Raw genomic sequence first — 27301 nt, 5'->3', positions numbered from 1 at the left:
TTCCTTCTTTCCTGGGGTCTCCATGGGCTTTGAGCAGTGCCAGCAGCAGGCAGCCCCCAAGGCTGTGCATCCTACCTGGAGATGCTTCCCACTGGAGCAGCATGAGAGAGAAGCTAAAATGTGGAGTCTGGCACACAAGTGGTGCAGCGTGTGCTCCCTCATCCTCTCCCATCTACCAGTAACACCCCACGTCCCCTGCCAATTCCTACACCCGCAACACTCTCTGACAGCCATCTGTCATGGTGAGCTGCAGTGACTCGCAGGTGGAGTGGGATCACAGTCACCATTATGGTATCGGGGTCAGTCTCTACAGTGCAGTCAAACCTGGGTCCCAGTGTGCCTAAGATATGGACCGTGTAAACAGTTAGGATTGGAGCAGCACCAGCTGTAGAACGAGATGCAGATAGATTCTGGCTTCAGCGGTGGGAATGTAGGAATCTGCCACTGCTCCTCCAAACCTGAAGTGAACCATTGTGAACAGAACAATGTCACTAGCCCATGACTGCAGAAAAGAATATGAGCAGCCTGTGGCTGTGCCAAGGTCATTTGGTCTCCTTCTGGGGGCCCCTTAAAGCTCCCCAAGCACAAAAGAATCTCTCAAGGGGCCTCTCACCTCGGCTGTGCTCTCTTCACCTGCTGCCCGTGTTGCTGCCCAGGTGGATGGCCAAGGGGAAGCCAATATCCAGGGGAAGCTCAAATCTGAGGGCTCAGGTGAGTCCAGGGACTTTGATGCCTCTCCAAGCTCTGCTGAAGCCTGAGGTGAGAAGGTGATACCTCAGAGGCACAGATCAGAATCACAGATCACAGGGCTACATTGGGCTAATCTGGAAGAGAAACAGGCCCAACAAATGGTGAGGAAGTGCCGGGGTCCTACATGAGAGCGGACCACAGACCTTTGTCAAATCCCAGCATAGCTGCCTCTCCAAGGGGGGAGCAATGTGAGGGATGTGCCAGGACTGGATGAGAAGGAAGAATCTCTGCCATTCCTCTAATATGGTATTAGTATTTAAATTTGATATTAGTATTTTAAAAAATACAAACACCACCACAAGCTACATCCCTCCTCGGTCCCCTCTCTGGAGACACTGAGTGTGTTTTCCAGGCCTGAGGATTTAACAAGAGCCATCTCCTACAGCTGTTGCTGAACATCCTCCTTGGTTACTGATAGAGGGTGGAAGTGCTTTCAATCTCAAGTGCCATTAGCCCTGGTTCCTTCCAAATGCCAGACAAGCAAATTTATTGAGAATCTCTGTCTTTTCTGCATTTTAATAAGTCTCTTCATCACCATCTGCCGAGAGCAAGGTCTGCTGCGAGACTGCAGACACTGCCTTGGTGATCACTTCATTCCTTACAGATGCTTTTTCTCCTGATGCCTTTTGCATCTTGCAATCCCTATGCTTTGAAATTTCCAGTGCTGTTTTCTGGGTTTCATGGCTGTCTTCTCCCTGTGGAGGAAGCTCCTTTGGTGTCCTGTTGGATTTGGCAAATCTGGATGGATTTCTCAAGCAGGAGTGTGCTCAATGATTCAGCAAATCTGGGACTCAGTGGGCTCCCTGGGCACATGTTGGGCATGTACTGTGCCAGGCTGGCACAGGAAGCGCAGTTCCTTGGCAGCCCCACCCTCACTCTCCCTTCTGCACACGACTGGTAGGAAACATGTCACCATGAGAAACTTCTCTCCCCAGCTAGACACTCTGACAGCAACATCCCAGCATCTGTCCTCACACTGTGCAGGACCATGGCTAATGGTGTGAGAACATCCAGGAACACACTGTGGCATCTCTCCCTGCCCACTGGATGCCTCTGCACAGCTTCACAGCTTGCAGTGGGACCTCTGTGGAGGTCTCGCTCTTGGAGCATCCTGTCTCTGGCCCTTTTCTTTGTTCATGGCCTTCAGGGGATTCAGTCTGTGAGCCTGGAAGCAGTTTTGGGTGATGCTGTGTATTTAGGAAGGGATGTGGAGGGTTTGGGGGCTAGGTCTGGATACAGGGCTGCTGGGGCATGGGAGAGCATGGGAACCCAGTCTCGGTGGTCGGTGAGCCGAGAAGGTTGCTGGCTGGGGATGGCTATGCGTCCAGGAACAGTCAGAATGTGTGTTAGCATGCTTTTTGTTGCTACAATGGCCTCGGGCTCTGCTGCCATGCTCCAACACACTGCTCCCAGTGCCACGTTCCCACTGCATCCCAGGGGATGTCCTCCAGCCTGTGTACTGGGGATCAGCCCTGCATGCTGGCTCCAATGTCTCTGCACATCCAGCTTGAAGTCAGCATTCTTCCCAAGCACTTCCCTGCTTTGTACTTGCTCACCCCCTCCCGCAGTGTTTCTTGCGGCGGTCCACAGCGCCAGCCTTGTGTTTCAGTGTCTCCCTGGAGTGAACTGCTCCGGGGGTCCTGCACGGGGCTGCTCCCACCAAACACCTCCCAGGTAGCGGGCTTCCACCGAGGAGTTAGACTGGAGCCCTGGAGGCTCCTTCCAGCTCAGGGCATTCTGTGACCCCATGAGGCACCCTTTACCGCCCTACCTCGCTGGCTGCCTCCCCGGTGGCCTTTCCCCTGGTGCCGAAGGACGCTCCGGCGGGCTAGGGGCAGTGCTGGGGCTGGATCGGGCCCAAGGCCGCCGGCAGCCCACAGGCGCTCGAGCGCGGGAGGCGGACCGGCGCGCCCGGGGCGCGGCGGAAGGCGGCGGGGAACGGGGCGGGCCCCGAGGGTGGGCGTGCCCCTGGGGAGGCGGGCCGGGGAGGCCGGGCCGCGCTCAGGGCCGCGGCGCGCTGTGCCGGGGGAAGGGGGCGCGGGGCCGCCGCGCGGGCGGGGCGGGGGAGGCCCCGCACCCGGCGCTCCGGCAGGTGGCACTGGCCGCCTCCCCCGCGCCCCCCCGAGCCCCGCCGCCGCGCTCAGTCTGACGGCGCCGATGCTGCTGAGCGGAGCGGCCGGCTCGGAGCGCGGTGGCTGCAGCGGCGGGGCGGGGACCGGCGGGGCCCCGCAGTGCGTGGGCACCATGGCCCGCTGGCTGCGCGAACACCTGGGCTTCCGGAGTGCCCGGCCTGCGCCACCCGCGCCGCCCAAGCCTGACTACCGCGCTGGGCCGCCGCCTCAGCCGCCCCTGCCGCCCGGGGGCGCGGCCGAGCCTCTGGCCGCCGCCCAGCCCGACATCGTGGCGGCCTACCGGCTGCAGAAGGAGCGCGACTTCGAGGACCCCTATAGCGGCCCGCCGCCCGCCGCCGCCCCCGACGGGGCCCGCTACGTCTCGCCCAAGCACCGGCTCATCAAGGTGGAGGCGGTGGAAAAGGTACCTGCCAGCCCCCCGGTGCCGGTCCCCCCCATCTCGCCCCCGGCCGGCCCTGAACCACCCGACGAGCCGCCGCAGGAGGTGAGTGACCGGACACGGGGCCTCGGTGCTCTCTTCGCGGTATCCCGCCACTTGCGATGCCCCGAGTGACCGCGCCGGACTCTCGGCCCCTGCCCTGAGGAGCAAGACCAGGACCCTAGGAGCAGGTGGAGCCTGAGCGCCTCAGTCACGGAGATGCCCTCGGTGGTCCCGCCAGCCTATTGGTAGCCACAGTAAGGAGCAGGGTTAGGATCCTCGAGCACCGAGGGGGGGCCACGGCCAGGCTCCACGGGGCTTCCGTGTCGCGTCCCCCATGCCCCGGTAGCACTGGCATGCCGGGCACACGTCAAGCAGGAACGGCTTTTCCTCCGGCTCCCGCGGGAGAGGCAGGTATGATCTCCAGCGGGAATCGCGCTCGCAGAGGAGCACAGGACCATCTGCGATGCCCTCCGACGCTGGGGCTGGTGACCCTGGGCCTTCCATCTCTCCGTGCCTGGCGGATCTCCCTCTGCCCGCTTGCCCGGGGTGCCTGTGCCAACGGCGGCGGCCGGACCCCCAGAGATGCCGTGCTGCTTTGTCAGGGAGCCTCAGCGCCTCTTTGTCTGCCGCACCCCCCCATCCCCCCCCCCCTATCCCGCGGCTTCTCCATGGTTGAGAGGACAGCCTGGAGCTGCCGGTGCTGGCAAGGAGGCGAGAAACATTCCCGGTAAGAGGCAGAAGCTGGGCAGAAGCTACCTATGGGGAAACTGGTTCTGAGTGGCACAGAGACCTGGTGGAGGATAAGCCCAACCGGGGCTGCGGCTGTTGGTGCCAGGCTTCGTCTTGGAGGAGAGGCTGATGCGGGGACTGCGCAAATAAAGGCAGGAGGGGGTAATTAGTGCCCGCTAGCGCTGCCGCCTGCAAGACGGGGCTTGTCAGGCGAACTCGACGGGATTGCAGGTCTGGCTGGTGGAGGGAATCGTGGATCCAGTCAGTGATGCCATCCATGGTCCTGGCACTGCCAGGCGGCACAATGAAATGAGTACCGGGAAGAATCTGCTAGAGAATGTTTTAAGCAGATAGAAAAACTTGTTGCTGGTGGATCTTGGGAACTTGCCTGTACTGACTAATTGCTTTTGGGAACTTTCTGGAGTGGCTCAGCAGAGCTCTCCATTTGAGCTGGGTAAACTGACTGCTGCAGGCAGCAGAGGGGGATGAGGAGGGTGGCACTGGTAGTAGGGACCAGAGGTGCCACCATGGTGCTGTAGTTTGCTGAGGCAGTCTTGGATGGTTTCTCCTCTGGAACATGTGTTGTAGGATCAGAGCAGGAGCATGTGGACTCAGGCTGTGATGTGCAAAGGGCTGAGCCAGAGCTGTGGGAAGCAGGGACTGCCGGCAGTACAGCCAGGCTGTTTGGGGATCCAAACTGGATTTGGCTGGGGAGAATCTGAGAAGTTTAGAGAAAAGCTGGAATCTGGGATACATTCTGGGAAACTATGCTAATCACCCTAGGCTGATGAAGACCCTTCATTTTTCCAAGATTGGTGGTGATTAGATTACTGATAGTCTTCTACATGCCACTGTAGGGAGGAGGCTTCTAATTCTTTACGGGTCTGGTATGTGATGGATACACAGCTCCAGAGCCTGGGTGAAACCGAAGTAAAAGTGGAAATATTTGATAGTGCTTGGAGCTGTCCATTAATACAGTTTTCCTGGAGGAGCCAGGGAGCATCCACCATATGGAGCAACTCTGTTGGGCTGAAAAGCCCGTTGCAGCTCTCATCTACTGGGCTGAGCAGTGGGAGGGTTCCCCAACTGCTCCAACATCATGGTGGCTCTTCCTGGAGGTGGTACAGGAGGATGGAAGTGCCTGCTGGAGGGTTGCTTCTGCTTGTGACCCTTGCTCTGGTGATGTCAAGCTGTCCTGGAACAGGGCAGGGATACTGGAGCTGGGCTGGAGCCTCTGCTGAGATGATTGTGCTCACAGACTTAGGAAGAGGGTCTGCGCACTGTTCCCTACGTGGTGCAGGGACTGAGACTGCAGACCCCTTAGGTTGTGGTGATGCTGGAGTTTAAAGGAGAAGTATAGTTCTACGTATAGACAAAGCTGTGAGAGCAGAGAGGGTTTTTGTTAATGATTGATGGGGAAAATCACTCTAATGAAATATGCAGCCCTTCCAAGTGGGGGTGATTAGGATGGAGAGAAGTGGGAAGAGCAGTCAGTGGTTCCTGATTGTGTGGTTTGGTTGAGACCATGCGGTTTGTTGTGGCTGTGGGCTATGTTCCCTGGGCACCCCATGCCTGCTGTAGCTGTCATGCCTGTTCTGAAGAATGGAACGGGCAGGAACGTCTTGGCACAGGAATCCTTCCTGTCTGGGCCACACGATGCTTTGCTGCTGTAGCATGAGCCGTCACATCTCTGTGCCTTCTGTGGGTTCTGCAGCATCCTGTTGGGATGCATTAGAGCGAGCTCTGCAGTGGCTTGTGCTGATTTCCAAACTCAGCTGGAGATGATGTGGACAGCACAGGTCCTCCTCAGTCTGTTTGGTCTGCCAGGCCTTTCCCCACAGCAGTGGACAATGGACTGGCCCTGTGTGGTTGACCTGAGCCAGGTGGATACTCTGGAGATGTCTTCCTGCTGCATTTGGATTAGGCACAAGAAGCTATGCTAGTGGGATGCAGTGGGGAGAGACGTGATGAGGGACCTTCTGCTGCCTGCATCCAGGGCATGCTTGGGGATGCCTGCCTGAGGACATCTTTGTCCTGTGCCCACCGAGACCAGTCACTGCTGTCCTTGTTGGGAGTGCAGGGTCAGTGCCGCAGGGTGTGGGAATGGCCAGTCAGGAAGCTCTTGGGTGTGTGTCTTTCCTGTGAAAGCCTCCCTGAACTGAGTCATCTTATGTGATGCTGATGCTGTGCTGTCCCATGTGCCCTCCTCCTGTGCCACGAGTGCAGCCCTAGGCTCCCTGCCTGGTCCAGCCATTCCCTGTGGGCTATGGACCAAACCCTTCTTGGAGGGTCAGTGCTGTGTTTGCTTTTGGGTTTAGCTTCAGTGTCTGCTAAAAGCCAAGCTGCCAGATGTGTAAAACTGGAGGAATTTTGCACCTGACAGAGTTTGCTCAATTTAACCAATCGGCTGAGGAGAACCCAAATGCGCTTTATCTCCAGGGTGGGAAACTCGTTTTTCAGATGGAGGATCTCCCCAGGAATCCTCTGCAAGCCTCTGTATAGTGGAACATCTTGTTGTGGCAGAAGGTGATGGAAGGTAGAATGTTTCTCGCCAAGATGGGACAAAGAACCCCAGCTCTACCCTGGGATTTTGGTGTCTGAACTGTGAATGCTCTTGAAGAGCTGTAATCTGTGACCTTCACTGGTTGGCAGCATAAAAGCTGTTTGACTGCAAGAACCCAGTGATAATTTGGTTCTTTGCATTAATTTTGTTTTGATTTTCTTCTTTTTCCCCTTATTGTTGGCATGTATAATAGAGCGAGACCAGCTTCAGTGCTGCCCCAGGGATCTGGATGTGTATTGCTGTGGCAGATAAACACGTGAAAAACACTTGTGCTCAAGCAGGATATGTTTCCAGGTGCCGGTGGTGCTTGGCTGCTCCCCAAAGGACTGGTCTGCACCAAGAGCTGCCCTGGGATGGTGCCCTGGATGCCTTTGCACTCAAAATATTTCAGAGCTAGCAAAGCTTGTGCTATGTATAAGCAGGTAATGCCTCCACAGTCGTATGGTGGGATTGGCAGGCAGTGAGCAGCTCCCTCAGCAACATTGAACATGAGTCAAGCATGGAAATGCGTGGCCTTTGACCAAAGGGAGAGAGGGGCTTAGGGCACCCCTAAGGAGCTGCCCTGCCAGCGGCTGTGGCCCCCTCTCATTCTTGGGCGCAGCTGTTTGCCCTGTGGCTGTTGCTGAGAGCCCTGCATGGCTCATAAAGTCCAGTACTCAGACTAGGAAATGTCAAGAGATGGAGTTTCCTGGGCAACATAATACAGCCCCATATGCAAGGGCATTAGGATCTGCCCAGTAATTGCATGATCCCTGCTGTTTGCCCCATTCTTGGCACTGGCTGGAGCCTGCAACCCCTCAGTCTTGGGGATTGAGGTACCATTCTCGTGGGCTTGCTTGTACATCCCGAGGTTGTCATGCTCCTGGAGGCAGTAATTGCCTTCCCACCTTTTCTGTGGCTCTCTGCTGTATTATCTAACCATTTAAAAAACAAATGGATTTATGTTCTCATCACCCTACAGTTAGGCGACCTTGCTCCTATGAAGTGGCATCCTTGAGGCAGTGGAGATGCAAACCAGTGTAGCAAATTCCCCCCAAACCCAAGGAGCTTCCTTCTAATCAGAGCCGCTTGCTCTGGGTCCAAGCTGAACCCAGCAAACCTTCAACCTCTGCCAACAGAGTCCATCTAATCTCTGCTGAGTTCCTGTGTGAACTTCTGCAGGCAAAATACTCAGGGGTCTTGAGAGACCTGTTAGGATTCTCTGCTTTCTAGACCTGGAAGCATCTGTGTGGGGGGCCACTCTGTGGGCCTGCTGGACGTCATGTGTTCCTCCCTGGGAACCCAGACTTAAACACGGGGAAATACATTTGGAAATAAGGTTGGGCTTGATGACCTTGGAGGTCTTTGCCAGATTTAATGATTCTGTGACAGTGACCACTGCATGCAGGGATGCCTCTTGGGCCGGTCTGAAACTGCTATGTGTGTATGGCGCAGAGGGAGGGTCCAGGACTGGAACTAGCAGCAAGATAGGTCTGTGCCTGTCTAAGAAATGTGGTTCATGGCAGGCTTGAATGTGGTCAGGTTGGGCTTTGGGCCTGAGGAACAGACAACTAACCCCAGGAGGGTCAGCAAACTGCATTTCACAGCTCCCCAGCATGCTTGGAACCATGAGAGCTCTGCTAAAAGTTAACATAGGACATGATGCTGGCCATTCACCCACCTTGGCCATTGAGCTAGTGCATTTGTATGTGTAGGGACACTGCTGGCATGCCCATGCCTCCATTGTCTTGAGCCCATGTGTGAAGATGCTGTTGCTGTCATAGGGCTGTGCTCTGCAGGTGTTGAGTTGCAGCAAGAGCCTCTGCAGCTTTCAAGGCATGGGAGAGGCCATGGAATCTCCTGGCTGTTTGGAGCAGCTTCACTGAGATCTCGCAGGCAGCAGGTAGGAAACAGGTCCTGGTTGACCAAGCCACCGTAAAAGTCACCAGCGACTTGCGTTTCCCCTGGGGAATTTCGCTCTGGTGGTGGCAAGCAAAGGGCTGCAAACCCCTGGGCTCAGCACTGCTCCTTCGTGTCCCCAGTGCCTGATGGGGCCTCAGTGATACCATGTCACCCCTTGGATGATAGAGGTGAGAGCAGATTGCCTGTCTCCCACTGCAAAGCTGGGGGCTGGCTACTCCTGCAGCCCTGTCCTAGCTTACTGCCCCCTGCCTGGGATGGTGCCAGTACTCTGCCACTGTCTGTCTTCTGCTGCCTTGCCGAGGGGTGAGAACGTCTGCAGCTCCCATGTCTGAACCCTGTTCTACTCCTATGGAGCAGCTGGGATGTGGTCTGGAGATGATCAACAACTTGCTCATGCCCAGGCATGGAGTGATCAGGCTTGGAGAGCTGACTCGGTTCCCCATGCATCGGCTGCCCATGGAGCTGGGACATTTAGGGAGGAGGTGGTGAGCCGGGTGTGGAGAGCCATGTGCCTCATATAGCTCACAGGGATGCCAAGTCTTGGGACTGTGTGGAGATGTTTACAGTTCCAGTTCCTGTTCTCTTTTCCTGCTGGGTTTTCTGTCACAGGCCATTGTTGGGCATTTTACACAGAAAGGAGGGAGAAATCTTTTGTTTTAAGGTGATTGTTTGAGCTGCAGAGGAATGTGTGAGCAGATGTGGTCTCTGTGGCTGGCCAGGAGTAGGGGCAGCATAGTGGTGAGGATGGAGCCTGTCACCAGATGGGGTTAGGCAGCTGCCACACCATGCTTGGGACATTTTGTCTTTGCTGTGGGACATTGCATAGCCCATTTTGTGGTAGCAAATGCCCCCAAGCTGTGGGTTTGCGTCCTGGTAAGTGACCAGACCCTGCTAAAGTGCTTGGGTACACTTAGTTGCTGATGGAAATATTGCCTGGCCCCACTTTGGGAGCAGGCTTTGTGGCTGGAGATGGGATGAACGGCTCCAAGCTTCTTGGCGACTGCAGTGTCATGTGATAGGGTGCTCTGACTGGGAAGCTGCTGAGATACTAGAGCGGGCATGTGGTTCCAGTGCTGGAGGGGATTGAGCTCTGGGGCACGGCCCATATCCTACTGCAGGATCCTCTCCTTTTCACTAATAAGTGCAAATCGCAGGAATTTAGTGCTGACCCTGTGACATGGCACTTGAGAAGCTCCTGGTTCTGCTTCCTGGAGGAAGGTTCTATCTCGTTTTACTTGACTTAGGATGTGTCTGGAGGTGCTGTGGAGGCCTGGGAAGGAGTGGAGAGGAAGCCGTAGGCTATTCTTAGCCCTTTTGTTAGAAAAGCTCTTCAAATGAGTGCACAGGAGCCCTGGAAGATAACCAGTGAGTTCCTAGTTGTGCCAGTGCCAGCTGACACCCCTATTTTGGGATCTGTGCCCCTTCTCCACCTTGGGAAAGGAAACATAGCTATGTGCAGGAGAGTATCTGTGTGCCATGGAGGGGTATGTCACTGCTGGCAGCCCTGTGCCACGGTGGGACCTGGCCAGGGCATGTATATGGGTGCTGGCAGTTGGGGCCTGATGGTGAAGGACGGGCAGAGTTGTCTTCTGCTGTACTTGGCTCCATCTCAACTTTCAGAACAAAGGCTGGAGCATTTCCACAGCCAAGTGCCAGTGCCTGGAAAGCTGTCAGCTGCCTGCAGGGCTCTGCAAGGCTGCCGTGATGTGGGTTTGGGTTCTCGGTGGCCACTGTGGCTGCTGCTGGAGGTGAACTGTGCCTTCCACCTCCCAATAAAGGCAGAGAATGTCTTAACCCTTTTCCTATTCTTCCCCTCTTCCAGCTGGCTGTTCTGGAGGACTATGCAGATCCCTTTGATGCAGCACAGGTGGCAGGTAGCCAGGCAGGGCTGGAGAAGGTGATGGAGAATGACGGATATATGGAGCCATATGAAGCCCAGAAGATGATGGCTGGTAAGGTGGAAGGCGTCACGCAAAGGCCACTCTTTACACCTCTGGTCCCTGAGTTTGGTGGCCACTGTACTCTGTTCCTTGCAGCCTGTGACAGCATCAGCTCCCCCACATAAGGCAAACCTGGGTGATGGTTGTGGTGGGGGACAGCCATTTTGCAGGCAAATTTTCCCAGCTTTATCCTTGTGCACTGGGCTTGCAAGAACATGCAAAGACTAGCTGAGCACTACAGGCACATCTCCCCTTGCGATGCTGTCCTCCAGGACCCCAATTGCCAGGTTGAGCTAGGAGAGACCTGACATTCCATGCATTTGGCTTAAAACTAAGGTAAATGTGGGAGCTCTTTAATTCAGTTAGGACTCGGCCAGAATATTCTGTGTCTGCTGCAGCAGTGGGGCCCCCAGTGGGACTGTCTAGGGCTGGAAAGCTGGTGAACTGGGAGCATGTGCTCCTCAAGGCAGTGCTAAGACTGGCTCTGTCTCTGCTTTGCAGCTCTGTGGTTTTCCTGGAGCAAGTGGTTTCTGGAAAGCTCATGTGGCTTTTTGAAGTAGATCATTGTATTTCTTGGAAAAACCAGCAAGCAGTGGAGGGGCTGCTTGTGCCTGTGGGAGAGACTTTGTTTTCCTTGAGGGAAGGGCATGTAACCAACCATTCTGGGTGTCTAGGGGAGAAACTCAGCCTCACTGTTTGCAGGAAATCAGGCTTAGGGTACTGGCATTTTGCCAGGCTGCCCAGAAGTGGAGGTGTGGTATTGTGGGGATCTTGGTGCTGCTGAGCAGCTCTCATGCTTCTGGCAGCTGCTTGCTGTCTCTTCCTCTGCTGATGCTCCCTACCCCATTTTACCCATGGGTGACATTGAGCCCTGTCATCTAGCACAGTTTTGGGGACCATGGCTGTGTTGGACAGAAGGCTCATGGTCTTTTCCCTCTTCTCCGGATAGAAATCCGCCAGAAGGGCTTACGGGAGGCTCCCGCCCGGCCACTGCACCTCTACGACACTCCTTATGAGCCTGTACTGGACATGGACAGTGACTGCCCAACTTGCCCCAGGCCCAGGGAGTCCCGGCTGCCTGAGGATGATGAGCGGCCACCGGAGGAATATGACCAGCCCTGGGAATGGAAGAAGGAGCGGATCTCCAAAGCCTTTGCAGGTGAGTGATGGGAGCTGCCATAAAGCAAACAACATGTTTTGTGAAGCTGGATCTTTGGGGTTCCTTCATCTTCTGAGGGTCAATAATGTTGGTCTCTGCATTTCCATAGCTCAGGGAGTGCAGCTCTTGCAGAAGCTGTTTCTCTGGGCAGGGAGCCAGGCTGGACAGAATGATGGATTGAGCTGCCTTAGTAACCTGTCCAACACCTGTCTCCCATTGCCTCTTCTGTGCTCTGACCGATCACAGCCTCTGGTGCAAACTAACATCCTCAATATTGTGTTGCAGGAGTAGGTTTAAGCCCGGGCTCAAGCAGATCCCTCCTTCCTCAGGGCAGGAGGATACTCAAAGAGCCTTCATCCAGCCCCCCTAACCTATTTATCCGTGCTGTGGGATCGATTCTGTTTGTGTTTGGTAATGAGGAAATCCATGCTGTGCATTAGTGCTGGCTCCTTGCCGGTGCTGGCTAATTGCTACGCTCTTATCTAGGATGCATTTTAATTGCAGCATTGTGTGTCTGTGCTGCAGCTGAGGGTGCTCAGACTGGTGGCACTGTGTGGAGATGATGGCAGAGAGAGATGTGGAAATTTGGGGTTGAGGAGTGGTTCACCTTTTGGGTTTGGGCACTGTGAGCTGGAGATATGTGTGCTAGGCTCAATGTCACAGTGCCTACTTGTGCTTGCGGCCACCCTGTGCCAAGGATTCAGCGTGTCAGGCTCAATCATGGAACACCATGCTCTGTTGGGCTGAGTTTGTGCTGAGGTGTCTGTGCTCTGGATGAGTCACCTTGCTTGATATCCCTGGGTGGAGGTGGTGTGTTCACAGGTCTTGCTCATATGTAGATGCATGTGGATGCTGCCCAGGGCCCTTCAGGCCTGCTCCAAGTCCCAAGGGAGTCAGGTTGCTGTTCTCTGGGCCATGCTGGGGCCTGCTGCCTGTTTTTTTTCTGAAGCCAGAGCAGATCCTGCTGTGTCTCGTGGGGTGTTTTTTCTCTCTCCAGTGATGCCAAAATATCTCTGTTGGCCCATCGGGGGGTCCATGGGACTCCTGCTGATGGGCAGTTACTACTGGCACAAGGCTGCAACCCACTGGCAGGGGAATGTGGACCCTGTGGGTTGCTGGGAGGTTCCTAGGGCAAAATAGATGCACGGGCAGGACAGATGGCCAAGACCCCCAGACAGGCGAGTATTTGGAACAGGGTGGTTGCAGGCTCCCCCAAACCCCAGAGAGGGTTGGCTGGAAAAACTGATGGAGGAGCAGGGTCTCTCCATTGGGAATGTGCCCCACTTCAGGTCTGTCTCTGCGTGGTACTGTGGAGGAGATGAGATGGCCAAGCTGGTGTAGGGCTCCCAGGAATTTAGTCCTGAGGTCTTTCCCCCCACAACTGCTGTCCTTCTTTGTGGGCCTCTGGTGTTGCTGATGGTTTTTTCTAAACCCTTTCTTTCTCTCTCTTTCCCACACCCTTCCCACCCCTATCCAGTTGAAATCAAGGTCATTAAAGACCTGCCATGGCCCCCGCCGGTGGGACAGCTGGACAGCAGTGAAAGCCCCCTGGATGGGGAGGCTGGTGCCCCCGTCCCTCTGCAGCACAGCCAGCACAGCTACGAAGACGCCAATGGTGGGTCTTGCATGACAGCGGCATGTCTGGGGGGGCTGCAGCCCATGCTTGCTGTGACTCTGGACCGCTGTGATGCCTTGGGGCTTGCCCTGGGCAGTGCTAGACACAACCCTCCTCCTCTGCCCTCTCCCAGATCCTCCTGGCCCCTTCAGTTCTTATGTGCTGGACATCAGGTGTTGGTCCTGCTGCACCTTCCTGCTGCAAAGAGGCACTGGCTCTTTGGTGCCTCTTTGCTGAAGCAGCAGAGCTGCTCTGAGGGATTATTCCATGGCATGGCAGAGTCATTACTTTCCCTTTTGTTCTTTCCTCTTTGCCTCCAAATTCCCAACATTTGATGGCTGCTTTTAAGGTATTCTCAGCAACTGAGTATTTAGCTGATGTTTTCTTACTGCCCAGTCCCTTACGGATGTGGTAACAGCTAATTCAGATCTCAGTGCTGAAGTTGGGGCTGTTTTTTAACCCCTCTTCATCATTTAGCACTGCTCTGTTTCCTCTGATGTTTTATTACCTTGCTGCTTAGTGTCAGGTGGTCCCAGTGGATTCTCCCCTCTTGCGTTTGCTATTCTGAGCAGCCAAATCTCCCAGGAACACTTTGTCATCTCAGGTTTGCCTTGTGAAGCCTTTTTGGTGTGTGCTGAGCAGAGCTCCTGGGTAAATCTCCTTTGGATGCTGCTGGCAGTCTCACTTATGAAAGCCAAATATTGCTGCTTCTCTTTTAACCCTTTATTAATATTTTAAGGACCTTGCTCTTGTGCTGTGGTGAAATTGGGATTTTGCCAAGAGCATTAGGTGGAAAGCATTGTGGAAAGCCATGACTGGACTGTTACCAGTGGGGAACTGGGATGCAAGCTGTGCCTTTTCCTGTGTAGCAGTGTGCCATGGCTGCTATGCATCTCTAATGCTGTCCAGGTGGGCACTGCAGTGTGCCAGGTGCAGATGTCTCATTTCCTTATCTGCAGCTACCCAGATCCCTGCAGAGCTTCATAAGATAAAGCCAGTGTGGCCTTTGCTGCCTCCTGGGTGGGCTTGAGTGCAGGCTGCAGGTGATGCCTTATTTTGGTGCTGATGGTGGGGGCACTCGAGAGCAAAGTGGCCGCTCTGTCAGGGCTTTGTTGGGTATTTCCCAAATCCGTAGGGATGCTGCAGGCTGAGATCAGTCCTCAAGAAGAAAGGTCTTGGCAGGTGAGAACTTTCGATTCTCTTCCTGCAATGAATGCAGGTGTCAAGAAAAATTAATCTCTTTGTTATGCAGCCTTTTCTTTCCCCCCATCATTTATTATCTCCACACTCACTCTGACATGCATCCTGGTCCTGATGAACACATAAGTTTGTAATTTTTCCTGGTTTTAGCAACACAGAGTATTTTTTTTTTTTCTCCTCTGACTTGTTTTGTTGTGTTAAGTTTATCTTGCCAGTTTTGTCTCATTTTTTATTTCTCATGTCTGGGGGTGACTTGAATATCTTGAAGGATGTCTTCTTCCTCCTGAGGGCTTGTTTTTAATATCCTGTTTAATCATGCACATGCCTCTGTCTCCCTCTGACAAGTGCAATGCATTTCTTTTGAGCCTGTAACACGACTTTGTGCTGCCAGCAAACACTTGGGCTGTTTGATTGTCTGGCTTTTTAATGATTGCCCTAATTTTTTAAGGCAATGAGTTGAAATTGAATCCTGTATGTGATGTACAAGAGCAAGCATGGTTGGTGGAAAGCCACAGTGCCACAGAAGCAGGGCTTATCAAGCCATAATGCCAGGCACCTCCTCCTTGAGTTGTGCTCAGGGTGGTTTACACCATGCTAAGTTGCAGAGAATTTTGGCTGGGTTTGCTTTTGGTTACCTTCCCTTCCTTGCAGTGCTGGGGGGTTGGAGTCCTGTTCACCTGCATAGGGCCTGGACAAGGTGTCACTCAAACAGCTGCCTTAGAGCATGCCCTGCTAGAGAGAAAAACATCCCTCTGGCTATTTTTTGCCTCCTCCTCCAATAGCCAGGAAGCATGGAGAGTTGTCCTGTCTGGGGCATTCTAGTAGTCCCAGGGCACTTATGGGCTCAGCCACCTCAAGGGTGACTGTGCTGCCATGGTGTCAGCCCCTGGCAGCTCCACACTGTGGGAGCTCTGCCCGATCAATAAGTAATTTGTGCAAGGAGGTTGGCGGTACAGGGAGCAATAATGGACTCTTGGGAGGCAGGAGAAACAACATTGTTAATGCTGAAATCATCCTGTGCAGAAATAACAGGCAGTGGGAGGCCAGGTCCCTGGGGTACATCTTGGTCAATCCTCTGCGCTCATGGCTGTGGCTGGGCTGGTGACAAGCAGGTGGCAGCATCAGGGAGGTACCTGCAGTCAAAATATCCCCTTCCCACCTCAGGGAATTGTTTTTTCATCTTATGCTTGTGCCAGCAGAAATGTGTCCATTGGTTCCAAACTGACTGCTTCCTTTAGCTCCATCTATCCCCTCTTCTTTTTTTTAAATTTAAGTTTTTCCTCTGAGACTGGGGAACCTCTTTTTTTTGCTGTGTCTCACTTAACTCTGTACCATGGCCACTGAATTTATTTTTGCATTAGCAAAACCGCCTGAGCTTTTGAAACCTCCCTGGAAATGTCTTCCATGGCCTCAGTTACTGGTTTCAGGCCTGGCGAGGTGGGGACTCAGCCTGGGCAGTGATCAGCAGCCCAAGGGCTGCCCTGCCCTTGCTTAGACCATGGGAATGGGGCAGTGTGAGGTGACCCAGTGTGATGTAAGTGGCTCTGACTCTTCCTGCCAGAGAAAGTTAGGATCCCAGCATGTGATGCATGTCTGTCTTGCAGGTCCATCAGAGGGGCTGGGGTATGGCCGCACCTCGCCCTGCAGGGAGGAGAAGGCCAGGGCTGTCCTCAGGCATGGCTCCAGCAGTCTCAAGAGCACAAAGACACTGACCACTGAGCCTGGCCCCTTTGTTGGGGAGAGGATTGACCCTGCCCTGCCCCTGGAGAGTCAGTGGTGAGTCCTGCCTGTCTGGAGTGGTTGCCCGAGCCTTCCACCTGCACAAGGGAGCCCTGTGGCCCCACCATGAGGCACCCTGAGGCACACTTACTTCTTCCTTTCTTCCTTGGCTCCACATTTCAGCCTGTTTGCCCCTGCCCCTTGTCTCCCAACCCCAGTGGTGCCACCCCCTTCCTTCTCCCTGAATGTGGCTGCAGTCCCTGGGGAGGTTCTTGCCAGAGGTGCTGGCATGGCTGCTGCCTCAGGGCAGAGCCTCTTCCATGGTGTCTGCTCTGTGCCCAGCACAGCTGATCCCTCTTCTCCTCTAGCTGGTACCACGGGGCCATCAGTCGGACAGATGCAGAGACGCTACTGAGGCTGTGCAAGGAGGCCAGTTACCTGGTGCGCAACAGCGAGACCAGCAAGAATGACTTCTCCCTCTCCTTGAAGTGAGTGAGCCTGGCCGGGCTGGGGGGTTGTGGACCCACAGCAGAGGTGACCAGGTGCCTTAGGTGGGTGCCCAAAGTGAATTGTGCCCATGCTAATTGGCTAACTATGAGATGACAATGATTGGGCAGAAACGCTGCAGTATGAAGTCCACGCTTTTCTGTGGTGTGGCATAGTTTTCTGGTTTGATGTCTAGCAAAAACATCTCTCAGGAAGATCTGGAGGTCAACTGCTTTTCCTTGGCAGTGCTAATAATCCCTCAGATGGATCAAATGATGTGCCTCTCTTCTCAGTAAAATGTGTCTGGCTACAGCTTCCAGCTCTGTTTTCTTGTTCCCTCTTTTTTTTTTGTAGCTTAGGTTCATGGGAAAAGAAAGTTTGTATGAGCCCATTGTTGATGGAAATGTGGGTATCCATCCTTTCCTCCCCAGCCCCACAGATCCATTGCTCAGCTGTAGAGAGGGCTTTACCCTGATCTGCTTTGCCAGTAGGGAAACCTCATCCCCATAGCACAGCTTGGTTTCTGCTTGGGGTTTCTGGGGAATCTTTATATACTCCCAAGTTTTCCAGAGTCTCTGAATGCCAAAATTGCATGAAGCATCTCTGCATGTGTCCTGACAGGGGGAACTGCCCACAGCTCGTCATCCAGCTCCTTCCTGGCTCTTGGGGCAGCACGGATCCACTGTTACTGTCTGAAGATAATGATGGATGAGCAAATACCTTCTTGCTCTTCTGCTGGACAGCTATATTAGCTCTGTTCCTGCCAGATGGGAAACAAGTATTCATTGAGCACTTCAGCTATCTGTGCCCAACAACAGGGCCCATAACCCTATGCCTTTCTCAGTGTATTTTGAGTTTCCCCAGTGGTCTCTCTACCTGCATTGCTCCCTAGGGGGTTCAGCCTCTGTTTATTTCCTAGTGGCATAATTGTGAATTAGATTGCTCTGTCTCTCTCCACATTTTTTTCACTCTTTTTGTTGCCTTCAGCACCAAACAAGGGCAGGAGCTCCACTGAAAATATACTTTCTTCCTTATGCATTTAGAGCTTTCAGATCAGCCAACAAACCCTTCTAGAAGAGCTCCCTCCTTTTCTCTTTGTCATAATTTTTACTGATATTTTAATTTTCTGTGTTTTTTCCTTGCCTTGGCTCGTGAGCCATTCTGGAACAATAGCTTCTTCTGGTTGGTGAGCTGCATTTGAAGCTGTGAGAGGTCTCGCCGTTGCCTTGTGAGTGGCATTAGCCAGCATGTGTGTTGGAGAGCCTGGGAGGTGGCATTCCATCACCTCTCCACAAGCTGTTTCTTAGTGGTTTTCCCTTACTTCCAGCCATCATCCTTAGTTTTATGGCAAAATCCTCCTCTCAGATGGCATGTGTGTCTAGGCCATGGTGTGCAGTGGTATCCTACCTTCCCCAGCCCATCAAGAAGTTACATGGGCATTGCCTGTCCTTGTGGAGTTTGCAAAGAACCTACAGCCCTGGGAGCAGGATTTTTACTCCACTGCTTTTCCCTGTAGAGCCTGTTCAAGTAAAATCCCATGGGATGCTTTTTATATAGCTGTAAGATGGCTGTCTGCAGCTCTATTTTTTTTTTAACTCTTTTTTTTTTTTTTCTCTCCTTGAGAAAGGAGGCATAGCCAAGGAGATGGTCTGAAAAGTGTTCCAATGCTGACCTAAAGTTCTTTGGTGTTGCTTTAAAGGAAAATAAGCACAAGAGAGAGCAGCCAGGAGCAGATCAGGTAGCTGGAGGGATTTAACCTAACAGTCCTGGCTAGTTCAGGCTGCCTCTCATGGACAGGGTCAATCCATTGCCTCAGGTGCTTCGAGAGTGAGTCCCTCCTGGCTTGTGCCTCCACAAGAGTGGTTGAGGCCACACTGCAAAGCTTTGTGTCCTTCCTTGTGCCTGCAAAAGTGCTCAGCAGGAACAGTATCCACCCCTTCTCCTGGCTGCTGGTGTTTGCAGCCTGTTTGCTCAGTCATCTCTCTAGGGCTGTGATCTCATCACATCCCTGAGCTTGTGACAAATATCTGTGGAGCAATTTGGGCAAAACACCACCAGTATCATCTCTCGATAGTTCTATGTGGCAGTGCTCTGGTTCCCTGCCACTGGGACACAAAACACGGCCAAGCTATTGCTTTTCCTCAGCCCATGTTGGGGGGCTGTGGCTGTCTCCCAGGACACCTGGCTCCTTGCTTCTGTCTCTAAATGGATTGCAAACCCATTCTGCTAATGCAACTGGGCTGTCCATTATGGCCTGTCTCCAGCTGAGGGGATGGGACTGGGCTGTGCAGCACTAGAAGCAGCTCAGCGTCACTGATGAGGTCCTGTCTGCTTTTAAGTCATCAATATTTTGCTATAATGTGCAATCCAGACGCTCCAGACAGGCTGCAGCTCTCCTCAGAGATGCAAATTAATAGCAACGGGGCCATTAGTCCGTCACTTGGAATCAGTGTTTGTGGCAGGATCTGACTGCACAGCTTGGCGTGGCTTGGTGCCCGTGCTGTGCAAGGAAATGGTCTTGCTATGCTGAGTGGGTTTTATGGAGCCTGCACTGGTGGCAAGGAGAGAGGGGAAGGAGAAAATCCTTTGGCTGTGGGCCAAAGGAAAAAAAAACTGGTTTGCTGTGGTGAGGCTGGAGATCTGGGAGCTGAAGTCCTAGGAGCTGAGAGGATCCTGTGAGAGCCAGAGCAGTTGCAAAAGGGGCTTTGTCATGTGCAAGGAGCAAAAAAAACTACCCTTGAGTGACCCCACAGCAAGTGTCCCTACTGTTCTTGCCCAGGTGATGCCTTCCTTACACACACTCACCCTGGATGGGCCCTACACACCCCACTGCATGGGAGCGCTCCCCAAGGGGACACAGTGCAGCATTGTTCGACATGTCCCTCCTTTGCTCTGTGGGTTTTGTCGGAGTCAGCCAGGAGCAGGATGGTGCAGGCAGAGCCGTGGCTGCAGACAGGAGCCAGCAGTGTCCCCCTCAGCGGCAGGGGTAGGCTGCCTGGGTCAGGGGGTCAGAAGATGAGGGGAGGCTGGGGCCAACTGTACTCCCTAACCCTGCCTTAATCTGTCTTTGCAGGAGCAGCCAGGGCTTCATGCACATGAAACTGTCCCGGACACAGGAGAACAAGTACGTGCTGGGACAGCACAGCCCGCCCTTTGACAGCGTGCCAGAGATCATCCATCACTACGCCAGCCGCAAGCTGCCCATCAAGGGGGCTGAGCACATGTCCTTGCTTTACCCGGTGGCTATCCGAACCCTATAGTAATCACCCCCACGAGCCAGGCTCAAGGCTGGGTGCACCCAAAACTGGCCACAGGGCTGAGCGTTGCCATGCCAAGGATGGGCTCCAGACCATCAGCCCACGAGCAGTTTGCTGGGCACAGCTGCTGCTGTTGGGGGTTGCTGCAGCCGGGCCCCTTGTCCTGCTCTCTCAGGGGCTCCCATGCACTGGTTTGCGTGCTGGCATGCTGGAAGGATCCCCTGTGCGAGGAGCTGAGTGGGGCTTGCCGGCTGTCCACATCTCCACACCTGCCTCCTTGGCAGAGCTTGGGATGCCAGGACTGGAGCTGGGACCTTGGAGAGTCCAGGGAGGGGGGCACTGTATGCAAGTACGGGGATAAAATCATCTGGTAGCAGGCTTGAGGTACCTCCATGAGGGTGCCTAGCTCTACCCATGAGAGACTAAATGGCTGTGCCTGCAGGTAAGGAGGCTGGCAGGGGTGAGCAGGACCTGCCTGGGGCCAGCAAGGCATGCAGAGTGTGAGGCAAGGCTGCCCATACTTGCACTGGTGCTCAGTACTCACTGCCATCCTTTGCCAAACGTAAATAGTGACCAGCCTTGGCTGTCTGTGCAGCACCACTGCCTAATAAAGCGGTGCACTGTTGTCTCCTGCTTCATGGGACTGTGTGCCCACATTCCACTACGAGTGGGGGATCAGTGTAGCAAAGCAGTGGAAAGGAAAATTTTGTTACACAAAAGCTTTAAAGGAATTGATTTTCCCTTTGCCCTTGCATACACTGAGATTGGTGTGCCCATCCAGCCAGTGCACTCCTCTGAGTCACAGGGGACAAAGGATGGTAGTGGTCATGTCCTGGCCATGTCTTTGAGACCCTTTGTGGGCAGTGATGAGCTGATTTTTGGACTTGCCTGTTACTCCCTGTAGAAGAGGGTGCTCTTTTGGGATCCTTGTTTTCCTTCACCTCTCATAAATCTTAGGTAAAGTCCCTGAATTTCACAGAGCTCCTGATCTCCTCTGAGAATTTACTGGCTCCAGTCCTATTGTTTGTCTTCTTGACATCTTGTCTTTGGGTCAGCTTGCTCTTTTTTTTGGCTGAACCTCTCTCTGGTGCTGTGTACTTTTTCATACATACTGTGTGTTTTAATCTTGTTCCTGGTGTTGCTCCTATACCCATGCACATTTCCTCTATCCATGCTTCAGCCTAAGCTCCATCCTGCTGTTACTCCCCAGCAGCACATTACCTTTGCCCTCTGCTCTCTGGGTGGGGATGACAGCAGCAAATTCACTGCTGGACCAGCAAAACCTTTTCTGTTAGTGGAACAAAGCCCTCGGGCATCGGTGAGATGAGTTAGCAGTAGCTTGATGAAGGATTTGTGAAAAAGCATCATCCTTCCGCCTGCTCCCCAGAAGAAGCTGTCCCTGCTGGTTGCTGAGGGGGCACTTTGTGTGGGTGAGTGCTGCATCCACTGCAGGAACCCTGCTCTGCTATCGGGGCTTTGGGGCTTTTCATACTCGATCTTAGCTGAGAGCTGGCTGTCCTGGCTGCCCTGCACAGTCTTGAGCTGCTGTGGGGCCCACGGGGCATGGCCAGTGTGGTCTGTGAATGCACCCCGCGACTGGGAGCCTGCAGAAGTGTGGTGGGTTGTTCAAGGATGCCTCAGCCTCTGCCACTCCTTAAAAGGCAGGGGATTGAGCTGGACGGTGTCTCCTTACTGCCCACTTGGCTGCTGGCAGCTCTGGCTGCCTCTCTCCATCCCAGGGAGGCACTTAGTCCTGTGGGGATCGAGGTGACTCAAGTGAGAGGGCTTTTCTCCCAGAGCACGCAGGAAGGGCTGGAGATGCAGAAATCTGCAGTGATGCTGCTGGGTGCCCTTTCTGCACTTTGAAGGTTTCAAGTGCCACTTAGCAGCCCTGCTGTGTCCTGATGGCTCCAATGAAGAGCTCATCGTGGGGGGATCCTCTGCCTTCTTGGAAGCTGTAGGTGGGAAAGAAGAGGTTTCTTGTGTCCATGCAGCTCCCCACATAGTGTGGGGCTGTTTTCTTGAGCTGTGGCAGGGAGCAAACTACCTGGGAGCCAGTGCTGGCTGTGCAGCCTTATGGTGAAATCCTGCTCAAGCAGCCTGGCTCCATCTCAGGAGTATCCCTGCTGAGCACAGGGATGAGAGGGATGAGACCTGTGTGCATTGCACCAGCTCCCTAGAACCAGTCATGGACCAGCAGGACTGCCCTGCAGCTGGGCTGTGGGTCCAAGTGCTTCAGCAAAGTAGCTCTTGATCACTGCTGTGGGAATTACATCCCTCCTGAGCCCTTTTTTCTCTAGGCTAAAGAAGTGAAACTCCCTTGTTCTGCCCCTGATCATCCTCAGCAGGACTCTCTGACTCTCTTCCTCTCCATGTACGTGGAAACAGTATCCAGGTGCCGTCTCACCAATGCTAGATCAAGGGAAATAACCCGTTCCTTTGTCCTGACCACCAAAAATACATGACTCCAGTTCTAGCAGTTTAGTGGTGGGAGGTGAACAGCAGCTCCCCAGAAAATTTGGACTGAATTTCTCTTGAAAGGGTATTTTAGTGCTGCCTTTGCCATCCTGTGACTGAAGTGAGCATTGTTTGGGAATGGGGTTGGTGAGGACAGGCATCCAATAGGGCTAGAGAAGTGACAGGGATCTCCATTCATAAGGATGCTAATCCCCGGGAGGGACAAGAGCGTGAACAATCTTCTATGGCTTTAAGGTTAACCCTGTTTGGAGCATAACGTTAGACCAAAGACCTTTGTTTGTAATAATTCCTAATCCACTTGTCCCAGCAATCCCCCGTGTCCTCCCAACTGCTTGTGTTCTGTATCCGTCCTCCTGGTATGTGCAACAGCTCTGACATTCATTGCCTGATCACTAGTCCTTCACTAAGCCCTCCATAATCGCTGGGCTGGTTTAGCATACTGCAGGTCCTGATAATGGAGGAAGGAAGTTTGTTTTGTAATTGGATTAGCACTGCTAGGAACAGCTCGTGCACAATGTCGGGGCTTAGCTGGTGGAGCCCTGGCCTTGTGCCACTCTGCCTGGTTGTGAGTCAGCTTGGGGCTGTGTTACCCCTGCACAGGACATCACTGACCAAAGTGATGCTCACAGGGCTGTTGCCCACGAAGACAGGCTGAAGGAGTTCAGGCTGTTAAGCCTGGAGAGGACAAGACTCTAGGGAGACCTTAAAGCCCCTTCCAGTGCCCTCAGGGTCTCCAAGAGAGCTGGAGAGGGACTTTGGTCAGGGGCCTGGAGTGACAGTACAAGGGGGGATGGTTTTAAACTGAAAGAAGACAGCTTTAGATGAGATAAAAGTTAATTCTTGGCTAAGAGGGTAGTGATGCCCTGGCACAGGTTGCCCAGAGAAGCTGCCCCATCCCTGGAAGTGTTCCAGGCCAGGATGGATGGGGCTTGGAGCAACATAGGATAGTGGAAAGTGTCCCTGCCCATGGCAGGGGATTTGAACCAGATGAGCTTTAAGGTCCTTTCCAACCCAAATGATATAAGGTTCTTTAAGGTCATTTCCAACTCTATGATTCTATGAAAACATGTAGTTTTGGAAGATGGAGGAAACCAAGAGGGATAGATTGATAGAGGGTAGAATTGGAGCTTCCCCACCTGGGAATCTGGGGTGTGTTCACTGAATTCTGTCCCTCATGTCTCCCACCTGCTAGAAATGAAGCCCTTTGGTTAGTGACAAGCCTCACGTTACCCATCCTAGCACAAGTCATCAAGGCTCCTAAATACCTCAGAGGTTGGAAAGAACCAGCAACTGATCCTTGTGGGACTGGGCTAAACCCTCACACTGTTATCCATGCACCCTTCCTGCCCCTCTGGCCTGGAGAAGTTCCTTGAAGTCCAAGCCTAGTGATTAGTTTGAAACCCCAGCCCTAGCAGGGATGCTTAAGCTCACAGCTGAGAATGCTGTGCCCTCTGTTTTGCCTCCAACCACAGCAATCTACAGGAGGATCAGATAACTCGGCAGCTCAGCTGCCAGAGTTTAGAGCAAAGGAGAGAAATTTGCTCCCGATCCCTTCAGGCTGCCAGTGGAATGTGCAGGGTAGCACATCCATAGCACACATGTGCACTGGCACAGACATGGCCCAGCTGAATGCTTCCTCTCTAGTCTTTTCCTAGAGACCAAATGTTTGGCCCAAAGGACAAGTTTCAACTTCTGACTTGGAGACCACCCTCACTCAGTCCCTTCAGTATGGTTCTCAGCATCATTCCCAACCATTTACTTGCTCCTGGTGTCCTGTTTGGAAATTGTCCCAAGACATCTCTGCTTGGATGCCTCCACCTAATTTTGAGTCTAGCCCTATGAGCAGTTCTTTTCCATGGACAATTTGGAGGCCTGTCTCCAAACCACCATGTTCATGCACATAGAAGGGGAAATTGTTTTAAGCTAAAAGGAATACTGATTTAGATTAGACACAAGAAGTATTTTACAGTGTGGGTGGTAAAACCCTAATACAGGTTGCTCAAAGAGGTGGTGGAGGTCCCATGTGTGGAAACATTCAAGGCCAGATTGGACAGGGCTTGGAGCAACCTGATCTAATTGAAGATGTCCCTGCTCACAATAGAAGGTTGGACTAGATGACCTTCTGACCCAAACCTAGGATTCTGTGATCCTGCAGGTGAGACCATCCCAATACCTGCTAGTGGCGTGGCTGTGTCACTCCCCAAAACATCCCAGGCATGATGATTCCACACTATCAGCTCCGCAGTTCTTGCTATTAACATTAGTGGGGGCATCCCAAGACTGAGGTGGGGAGCAGTGCTGGAAGGTGCTCAGAGACATTCCTTTAACATAGCCCAGCATTTTACTTGGCTAGCTGGTTCTTCCTCTTGTTAAATCCATACCCATGACTTCCAGCACTAGAAACTGGTTCATACTGGGTGGAAATCAAACTTCTTCCTTAAATATAATCAGGCTAAATCATAAAAGCATAGAATGGTTTGGGTTTGAAGACACCTTAAAGCTCATCTTGTTCCAGCCCTCTGTCATGGGCAGAGACACCTACTACAATGCTCTGCATCACCTCGTCAAAGTTAATTATCAAAGAGAAATCATTACCTTATCCTGAGACAATGTATCTGTGATAAATTCTATTTACATTCGCTTTTCTGTCTGGGAGCTGGGTTTCTTTCAAAAAAGCCTCAGAAAATATCAAAGTCCAGATTTGTTTGAATCCCTCTTTTCCATTTTCTGGATGTGGAAGGCACATTGGCTGCATTTGTTGGAGGTTTGAGCCATATCCAGGTTTTCTTAAACCTGGCCCTTCTTTCATAGGAAGGTGACCTTGCTCCTTCCCTCCCTGATGTCATGCAGCCCCTCCTGGCTGAGCCTGATCTCATGCATTCACAGTGTGCCCTCAGCCAGTGGGCATTCTCTGTCCTTCCTATCTCACTCAGCTTGATAACCTGTACAGCTCCCAATCTTTCTCTTAATTTCCACATGAACGTGTGTGTGCTATATTTTTCTCCATTAAATGGCAAGTGTTGACTGCCTGTGTGGGACTGGCAGGCTTGCTGCATGTCCCCTCTTCCCATCCTGTGCCTTGCTGCACATCCACAGTGCACTGTGATTTACTGCCCAAGTGCAGTGTCGCAGCTTCTGCCCGCAGGTACCTCTGCACATTCACAGCATGTCCTGGCTGACAGGGAAAGCTCATGCTTCGCTTTGCCTCCATGTAGGCTGATGTCTGAGCAACCCACGGCTCTTTCTGGTAACTCGCTGTAAGGATTGCAGGCTCTTTGCTGCACCTAACTCTCTTTTCCTTCTGCACGTGCAGGATGTCTGAGCCTCCCCTGCCCCCATCTGCTCAGCCCCTCTCACAAATATGTCCTGCAAAGGCTGAGATGCAGCCTGGCATCACCATCCCGGGCTGTCCTGGCTCGTCGTTCTCTGGAAACTATGGACTGAGTGGTGACTAGGTTTTAAAGTCCTGCCAGAGGTAATGGAGAGTGCCTCAAGACCTGGGGGTCCTGCTCAGTGTCTTTTAAGCCAGAGTCCCAGACTGCTGCTCCAGTAACTGAGGCCTTCTCAGGGGAAGTTTATGGGTTCCCAAGGACTTAGTCTACTGACCTGTTGGATCGGGAGAGCAAGAGGGTGAAACTGAGATAACAGAGCCCCCAGAAATGCTTCAGAGAAAGCCTTGAAGTCCAGAGGAGAGGGTTGTCACTCCAAGTTGCAGACTAGGCCCATCCAGGCTTACATCAAGAAATGTGGGGAAGATGTGACACAGCCGTGACCTATAAAGGCACTATGGGAGGGACAGGGTCTCCTGTCCTTTGCCCTGGGAAAGTCTCCAGCCCTGTTTGTGATGCTGGTGACCACAGCATGCAGGGAGAGCTGACAGCTGGAACAGATTGGGCTGGGACAGAGGGAGGTTCAAGCTGAGACTTGTCCAGTTTGTTGTACAGAAGGTGGTTCCTGGCTTTCCTCTTTTTTATTTTTTTTTAATTTCTTTTTTTTTTCCTAGAGAAGGGCTGAGCTAAAAAGCATCTTGCTCCCTTCTGCTGTGAGTTGCATCTGAACGCTCACATGCCACTGGCTGGGGGAGGTAGTCCATATGGGACCAAGTCTGGAGACTGCATCACCCACACAACGAGGGCTCTTGCATTTGTACTCGACTTCCAGCCTGTCCCAAAGGAAGCGGCTCATCATATGCCAGAACAGGCAAGAGAGCAAGCACAGTCTTTGAGTCTCCCTGCATCACAGACCTGTACTCTCTGCTCAGCTGAGAGCTCTGAAAGTCCAGCTTTTGGGACAACCTTAGGCTCTGTGGCTTTGGCAGCCCTGCAGACAGCACAGTAATTCGTGCTGGCAGCAGCTGCTCCCACTCCAAACACAGCCATAATTGTTCTTGCTGAGCTGGTCCTTCTTGGGGCCATAAAGAGCAAGATGTTTCTTTTATCATCATCAATGTCATTCCTGCCTTGGCATTTGCAGTAAATATCTGTCACCAGGGCCGTTGGAGCACAAGGTCGGGTCACCTTTTGACAGACTCACAGGTTGCTTGGGATGTGGAGTGGGAGCATCTGTCTCCTGTGGTTTGGTGTACGGATGGGATGGGGTCTCTCATGGCTTTGCCAGGGGGACAGGACACAGTATCCCACAGGACACTGCTCTGCTCTCCATTAACAGCGCAGCTCCGGGGCCTGTGTGTGCTGAGCCAGGGGCAGTGGCGACGGACCATCCCTCCCTGATGGCAACAGCTCACTTCCATTTAAGATAGAGGAATTTCAATCTCAGTTTGCTAGCTCTTCACCACGGTGCATCTCAAGACCCAAATTTCCAGTTTTCTTCCCCATACAACGCCAGACGCTCTCTGGGCTCAGGAACTACAGCGCGTTCCGGGGAGCTGCCGCCCGGCCCAGGGGAGAGCTGGGGGTGAGAACACGGATTCTGTGTAGCTCCGTGGGTCCC

The 27301-nt window shown here is 53.1% G+C and overlaps 1 protein-coding gene and 1 long non-coding RNA gene across 7 annotated transcripts; one reads left to right on the top strand and one right to left on the bottom strand.

Moving 5' to 3' along the window:
- Positions 1-1209: 1209 nt before the first annotated feature.
- On the bottom strand, positions 1210-2627 carry LOC148222202 (uncharacterized). Its single transcript, XR_015806443.1, has 2 exons — positions 2522-2627; positions 1210-1445 (listed from the first exon to the last, which is right to left on the bottom strand). It is a non-coding gene; the product is annotated as an uncharacterized LOC148222202 (long non-coding RNA).
- A 128-nt stretch (positions 2628-2755) lies between these two features.
- SHF (Src homology 2 domain containing F) lies at positions 2756-26851 on the top strand. 6 transcript variants are annotated; one of them, XM_088172268.1, is made up of 9 exons: positions 2761-3366; positions 10320-10449; positions 11387-11596; positions 13074-13211; positions 16016-16187; positions 16499-16618; positions 19690-19740; positions 25665-25826; positions 26355-26851. In XM_088172268.1, the coding sequence occupies exons 1-8, from the start codon at positions 2908-2910 to the stop codon at positions 25804-25806; spliced, it is 1422 nt and encodes a 473-aa protein (XP_088028394.1). In that variant the 5' UTR covers positions 2761-2907; the 3' UTR covers positions 25807-25826; positions 26355-26851. The 6 variants fall into 6 exon arrangements, 5 of the variants coding, with proteins under 5 accessions (XP_088028398.1, XP_088028396.1, XP_088028394.1 ...); XM_088172272.1 differs by lacking the exon at positions 13074-13211 and having other exon boundaries at positions 2756-3366; XM_088172271.1 differs by lacking the exon at positions 25665-25826 and having other exon boundaries at positions 2762-3366.
- The last annotated feature ends 450 nt before the right edge of the window (positions 26852-27301 follow it).

This window comes from Sturnus vulgaris, chromosome 13 (genome assembly GCF_052056855.1).
Source record: "Sturnus vulgaris isolate bStuVul1 chromosome 13, bStuVul1.hap1, whole genome shotgun sequence".
Taxonomy (NCBI): Eukaryota; Metazoa; Chordata; class Aves; order Passeriformes; family Sturnidae; genus Sturnus; species Sturnus vulgaris.
This window is presented reverse-complemented; position numbering and strand designations above follow the sequence as displayed.

What these genes read in the sequence shown, in the direction of transcription:
- SHF (XM_088172268.1), top strand. Translation starts at nt 2,908, where the DNA reads ATGCTGCTGAGCGGAGCGGCCGGCTCGGAGCGCGGTGGCTGCAGCGGC. An exon ending in GATCTCCAAAGCCTTTGCAG is followed by an intron (nt 11,597 to 13,073) that starts GTGAGTGATGGG and finishes ACCCCTATCCAG; the next exon opens with TTGAAATCAAGGTCATTAAA. An exon ending in CAGCTACGAAGACGCCAATG is followed by an intron (nt 13,212 to 16,015) that starts GTGGGTCTTGCA and finishes TCTGTCTTGCAG; the next exon opens with GTCCATCAGAGGGGCTGGGG.